This window comes from Cebus imitator, unplaced genomic scaffold (assembly GCF_001604975.1).
Source record: "Cebus imitator isolate Cc_AM_T3 unplaced genomic scaffold, Cebus_imitator-1.0 Scaffold281, whole genome shotgun sequence".
Classification (NCBI taxonomy): Eukaryota; Metazoa; Chordata; class Mammalia; order Primates; family Cebidae; genus Cebus; species Cebus imitator.
In genome coordinates this window covers 3,158,036-3,165,007 of record NW_016107596.1, presented here as the reverse complement: position 1 = coordinate 3,165,007, position 6,972 = coordinate 3,158,036, and the positions used below count along the sequence as shown (strand labels likewise).

At 44.2% G+C, this 6,972-nt stretch overlaps 1 protein-coding gene across 3 annotated transcripts in view; it reads left to right on the top strand.

Annotated features, from left to right (window-relative positions):
- CPNE9 (copine family member 9) overlaps positions 1–6,972 on the top strand; it is a 26,253-nt gene that overhangs the window by 10,221 nt on the left and 9,060 nt on the right. For all 3 annotated transcript variants that reach the window (XM_017501561.2, XM_017501560.2, XM_037728871.1), the window contains 7 exons: positions 243–284; positions 613–688; positions 790–843; positions 1,284–1,345; positions 2,451–2,497; positions 3,425–3,606; positions 3,871–3,998. In XM_017501561.2, the coding sequence (XP_017357050.1) occupies positions 243–284; positions 613–688; positions 790–843; positions 1,284–1,345; positions 2,451–2,497; positions 3,425–3,606; positions 3,871–3,998 (591 nt within the window). The remainder of the gene's footprint in view (positions 1–242; positions 285–612; positions 689–789; positions 844–1,283; positions 1,346–2,450; positions 2,498–3,424; positions 3,607–3,870; positions 3,999–6,972) is intronic.

Here is a 6,972-nt window from a genome sequence, read left to right as displayed (position 1 = left end):
CAAACAAAAAAAAGTACTCCTGGTACTAACAGCAGTAGTATTAATAGGGGTAGATGGTTGGGTACAGGCATGGATTAATGAATGAATAAGACAGGATGGGATGGGAGGTAGGTTTAAAGATGAACAAGTTAATGGAAAGACAAATGGGTGGATGGGGAGGTGATATGTGTATGGTTAAGTGTATGAGGTGTCTCTGGGGTTTATCATACACACTCAGCATATGTTTATCTCCTACATTTCAGAACAGTGAAGATTGATGTGTACGACTGGGACCGGGATGGAAGGTAGAACTGCCCCACATGGTCCCTTCTCCTGTACTTGACCCAAGCAGTTCTCAATAATATGTTGTACATTCACTGAGAACCCCAAAGTAGCTTTGGGAGCCAGGAAAGGTGACGATAAACACCAGTGTCTTGGGTAAAACTGATCTCCCCATTGTCTCTCGGACACTGTCTCTTCCCATTTTTCCCTATGTTTGGCCTCCCTTCTGGCCCCAGCACTAGTGCCCTGCAGCCTAAGAAGGGGCTTAGGATAGGAGGAATAAAAGATTGGTTTTAGGTCTGGTTCCAAACCAGCAGCAGCTGCTGTTTAGCCATGCCTACCTCATTGCAGCCACGATTTCATTGGTGAGTTCACTACCAGCTACCGGGAGCTGAGCAAGGCCCAGAACCAGTTCACAGTATATGAGGTGAGCATTCCAGCCTTGCCCAGGTCACCCAGGCCCTCCATCCCAGTGTGCTCAGTCTGGACCTCTCTTTGTTTCTTATCATCACTGTTACCTCCACTTAGGTCCTTAACCCTCGGAAGAAATGTAAGAAGAAGAAATATGTCAACTCGGGAACTGTGAGTGCTCCCTGGAGCTGCGGCCCTCCCTGGATCCTTCCGTGTCTGTCCCCACTGACATAGCATGACAAATGTTGAGGGCAAGGCAGGACAGTGGGCACAGATTACTTGGAATAGTAATGTTAGCCACAAGGAGCACCACTTAACTTTTTCTTTGTTTTTTTCTCAGGAAATTTTTCAGATTTTACTCTTTTGCAGAATGAAAGAAAAAATAAGTTGCATTTCCCAATTTAATATACTTTTGGAAAGCCAACTATGTTTCTGACAGCTTCCCCTTTTTTCCCTGTGGGAAGTTGAACAGGGTGGGGCTGGCTGGGGGAGCGGGTGGAATCATTTGCCTCCCATCACGTGCCTCCTTCCAAAACCCCATGTGCCTCACTCCCTTCCGCCACCCCGACTGCCTTTTCCAAAGTAACAGGGCTGCCTATTTTGTCCCACAGGTGACGCTGCTCTCCTTCTCTGTGGACTCTGAATTCACTTTTGTTGATTACATCAAGGGAGGGTGAGTCACAGGCCAAACTCTGGGCTGAAAGCCTGACAATAAATTACTCCCAGTTCTGAGCCCCAGGTTTCTTATTTATGAATGGTCAGGGCCTAGTGACATGGAGATAAATTTTAAAACACTTGGCCAACTACAAAGTGCTCTGTAAAATGCAAAATACTACTCCTCTTAGTTCCCTTCATGGGGCTGCCTTTCATTCTTAGCTTTCAGCTCCTCCTGGGAAGATGGCTCCCAGACCAGTGGTCTTCATTGGTGGCCCCAGTAACCTAATTGGAGCCCAAACAAAGTTATAGTCAGGCAAGAGGGAAAGGTAGAGAGAGTGGGAAAACCAAGCAGACTATAGGGGATATTCTGCTTGGTCTGGAGGAGGCAGGCAGACCTGGGAAAGGTGCTTTGCTTCTCTGCACTTCACTTTTCTCTTATGTAAAATGGGGATTTTTTTTTTTTTTTTTTTTTTTTTTTTTGAGATGGAGTTTCTGACATTTTGGGCTGGATGATAAAATAAAATAAAAAATAAAGAAAAAAAAGAGAGAGGAGTTTCGTTCTTGTTGCTTAGGCTGCAGTGCAATAACGAGATCTCGGCTCACCACAACCTCCGCCTCCCAGGTTCAAGTGATTCTCCTGCCTCAGCCTCCAGAGTAGCTGGGATTATAGGCATGCACCAGCACGCTCGGTTAATTTTTTGTATTTTCATTAGAGACAGTGTTTCTCCATGTTGATCAGGCTGGTCTTGCACTCCCAACCTCAGGTGATCCGCCCACCTCGGCCTCCCATAGTGCTGGTATTATCCACCAGGGATGAGCCACCGCACCCAGCCAAATGGGGATATTAATTACTACTTCAGGGCTATAGTGATGGTTAAATTAAATGACATTTAATACACTTGCCACACAGTAGACATTTAATTCGGCTACCTGAAGTGTGGTCCATGAGCCAGCAGCATCAGCATTACTTGGGAGTTTGTTAGACCCTACCCAGACCATCTGGATCCGAATCTGCCTTTTAACGTGAGCCCCAGGCGATCCATATGTACATTGTTGTTTGAGAAATAGTGATGTAATAATTATTAGTTCCTCACCCCTCAACTCATCTGCTTCCCCAACAGGACACAGCTGAACTTCACAGTAGCTATTGACTTCACAGCTTCCAATGGTGAGGCATGAATGAGGGAACAAGGGGGAGGTGGGAAGGGACATCTAAGGGAGTCATTAGGAAGTGGTCTGGATTCTTACCTAGGGATAAGAGTTTACCTACCCAAGAAGCCCAAACTTAGGCAAAACCCAGCCAGGAAAATAGAGTGTAGAAAAATAGATGAGTAGATGAATCATAGAAGGTTGAAAGGATAGATAGCTCAACAGGTGGGTGGGTAGACTCATGGATGAGAGAGAAAGGGGGTATAAGGAGATATGGATAGGTGAATAGGTGGTGAGTCATGAATGGATGCATAGATCCATGAAGAAATGGAGTGGGTAGATGGGTTGGTGAGTAAGTATAATAGGTTAGACAAGTAGATGCATGGATGGGTATGTGGGTGGACAAATGGACCAAAGTTTAAGTTGGGGAAATAACAAGTAATTAGCTAGGGGAAATGCATGAGTGGATGGATCCGTATGAGAATAGACAAGAGAATGAATGGAACACAGAGGGCTGGCTAGCTGGATGGATAAAATAATATTGCTATATAACTGGATGGCAAATGAAGAAAAATGGCAAGTAGACAAGTGAGTGGGTGGGTGGATGGATGGACAGATGGATGGATGAGTGGGTAAGTGGATAGCTGTATAAGAGAATGGAGAGATTAGTGGATAAAGATGCATAAGTAGACTTAAATATAGATCTATAACCAGGTAGATGGGTGGATGGATGTGTCGGTAGGTAGGTAAATGGATAAACAGGTATAGGGATGGGTGGGTGGACAGATGGATAAATGAACAAATGGATGATTGGGTAAAATAAGGAGGAAGGGCATGGGTAGAGGGCAGATAAATGGATATAGGTGAATGAATGCACACAAAGATAAGCAGGTGAACAGATGGATGATCCAATGATCATGAGGCTGGGGTTCCTTTGCCCCTACAGGGAATCCTCTGCAGCCTACCTCCCTGCACTACATGAGTCCCTACCAGCTCAGTGCCTATGCCATGGCGCTCAAGGCAGTGGGAGAGATCATCCAGGACTATGACAGCGACAAGCTCTTCCCAGCTTATGGCTTTGGGGCCAAGCTGCCCCCAGAGGGACGGATCTCCCACCAGTTCCCCCTGGTATGGTATGGGCCAGAGCCTACCCTCCATTCCCTGGCATCTGGCCCACCCAAGTTGATGATTTTGTTCTGTTTACATTTCTTCAAAGGGTATGCAGAGGAACAGGAAGCTATGAGAGAATTGCAGAGCAGGGAGGGGAGCAGGGCTGGGTTTAGAGGGGAGCATGAAAGGGACTGATGGAAAATGGAAGGAGTGAACTGGGATCAGAGCACTCCTGGGTGTACCCTGCATGGGCTCAGCCTAGCAGGGGTTATTCTTTGACAGAACAACAATGATGAGGACCCCAACTGTGCGGGCATTGAGGGTGTGCTGGAGAGCTATTTCCAGAGCCTGCGCACAGTGCAGCTCTATGGGCCCACCTACTTTGCTCCTGTCATCAACCAAGTGGCCAGGTAAGGAAACTGGGTGGGGGTGGGGAAATGAGGGGACCCACATAAGGGACTCTCTCCCCAAGGATAGTCAGGAGCACTCTAAGTAATTTAGAATGATTTAAAGTATACAGGAAAGGCCAGACACGGTGGCTCACACCTGAAATCCCAACACTTTGGGAGACTGAGGCCGGAGGATCACTTGAACCTAGGAGTTCAAGACCAACCTGGGCAATATAGTGAGACCCCATCTCTCTCTCTCTTTTTTTTTCCTTTTTTCTTTTGAGACAGTCTCGCTCTGTTGCCAGGCTGGAGTGCAGTGGCATGATTTCGGCTCACTGCAACCTCCGCCTCCCAGGTTCAAGCACTTCTCCTGCCTCACCCTCCCAAATAGCAGGGATTACAGGCACACACCACCACGCTCACCTCATTTTTGTGTTTTTAGGAAAGACAGGGCTTTACCATGTTGGTCAGGCTGGTCTTGAACTCCTAACCTCAGGTGATCCACCCGCCTCAGCCTCCCAAAGTGCTGGGATTACAGGCGTAAGCCACCACGCCTGGCTCATTTTTTCAAAATTAAAAATTTAAATTAAACAAGTAAAATATACAGGAGGTTGTTTATAAGTTATACACAAATACTACACCATTTTATCTAACAAACTTGAGCATCTGAGGAGCTTGGTATCCACAGGGGTCCTGGAACTAATCCCCTGTGGATACTGAGGGATGACTGTACCTTATTATGGGGCAGAAAGGATATCAGCAAATTACCCTAACCCCACAGCTTAGGAATGACAACACAGCCCTTGAGTTTGGGTAAGAGAGAGAAGAGCCTACAGCACAGTGGTGAAGACCTAAGTTTTAGCATCAGACCTGAATGTGATCCTAGCTCCACCACTCACTAACCATGTGACCTTAAGCAACTTAGCCTCTTTAAGCATCCACTTCATCTCTGTAAGGTGGTGTAATAATGGATGACAACAGCAGCTTCCTTACAGAGTTATTGCAAGGTTAAAATTAGATAAAAGTGTAAGAAGTATTAGCACAGTGTCTGGCCCATGGTACGTGCTCAATAAATGGTAGGTTAAAAACTTGAAGAGTGACTGTCCAAATTTTCAGAATAAAAATAAACAAAGCAAAGAAAACCCAGATCATATATCAAATGACTTAAAAAACCAAAGAGGGTATTAAAATAAATTTAAAACAAATTTATGAAATGACAGAAATAAAACCAAATGTATGTCAATAAACATAAATAAGACAAGCTCTGCTTGACCTTAAAAAAGAAAAACATTATTTGACTGAATCAAAAATAAGCAAACTCCACTTTATAGTAAACAGAAGAAACCCAGCTAACACAAACCACCTCAGAAAGCTTAGAGGTAAAAAGATGAAACAAAAAGAGAATAGAAGTGGAAGGATTTCAGTGAGATTTATATGTCCATAGACTTTTTTCCCTAGCAAAGATTTATTTTTTTTTTTAACTTTTAAGTTCAGGGGTACATGTGCTACGTAGGTAAACTTGACACATGGGCGTTTGTTGTACAGATTACTTCATAACTTAGGTATTAATTCTAGTAGATTTGTTTATTTTCTAATTTGTAGTAATGATAATAGATTCTTTAATATTAACTGTAGAAAATTTCAGTAGAGAAATCAAGAAATCACCCTGAATACTGCCCATGGAATGTGGATGTAATACAGTTCTTTTTCCTATGAATCCACAACTATACTCAAATTATTATACATATAACATTTCACTACTGTTTTTTTTTCACTAATACTAGAACGTGAGCATATTTTTTATTAAGCAAACTTCTTAAATATTATCTTATGCAACTACACTAATTCAAAATTCATTCATTCATTTAGTAAACATTCAGTAAAAGGGCAATGTGCCATGAGTGTGGGCTCTGGAGCCAGACTACCCAAGTTAACACACCGGTTCTATCACTCGCCAGCTGTGGCTTTGGTCCAAGACTCTTAACCTCTCTGTGCCTCATTCCTTATTTGTAAAATGAGGAAAATAACAATATCTACTTCATAGGGTTGTTGTGAGGACTAATTAATATACGTCAAGCACCTAGAACATCATAAGTACTCTAGGTATTTGCTATTACCGTTACTATTATTATCATTATTACTATTCAAAGGGCATTTGCTGTGTGCTCAGCTCTCTGCTGGGGCACTGAAGATTCACAGATGAATCAGATCTAGTCCCTGCCCTTGGGAGCTCCCGCCTTGGTGCAGGAGACAGAAATATAAATAAATCATTACCTTCTGTAGACCAGAGCTTCCCAGACTTTTCTAGCAAGTAGCCTGTCGGCAAAGGCAAGCGACAGCGTCCCTCTGGGGGAATCTGGGGGCATAGCCGAAAGCAGTCAGGCTGAAAACGTCTTTGAAGTTTCTGTATTTCATCTTAAAAATTCATGCAAATTTTATATTCTTCTCACATTGCATCCATGTTTAATTTAGGGAAAAAAGGTGTCTTAAGTGTAGTTATAGTCATCTCGCTTTATCCAGCAGATCATGCAGTGAGAACCCACTTAGAGGAGCAGACAGCCCATCTTGGTGGGTGAGGCAGTATCCTAGAGAGAGGGGGAAGGGTATAGGCTCCAATACCATAAAGGGGACTGCTCAGCTGGGTCTAGAGGATGAAATGGACTTTATCAGTGAAACAGAAGCAGAGTAGGCCTGGTAGAAGGAATGGCATGTGAAAAACAGAGGCATGAAGGAGCAAGTTCATGAAACAGCGAAGAGTTTAAGAAGACTAGAGTGTGTTGCCGGGCGCGGTGGCTCAAGCCTGTAACCCCAGCACTTTGGGAGGCCGAGGCGGGTGGATCATGAGGTCAAGAGATCGAGACCATCCTGGTCAACATGGTGAAACACCGTCTCTACTAAAAATACAAAAAAAAAATTAGCTGGGCATGGTGGCGCGTGCCTGTAATCCCAGCTACTCAGGAGGCTGAGGCAGGAGAATTGCCTGAACCCGGGAGGC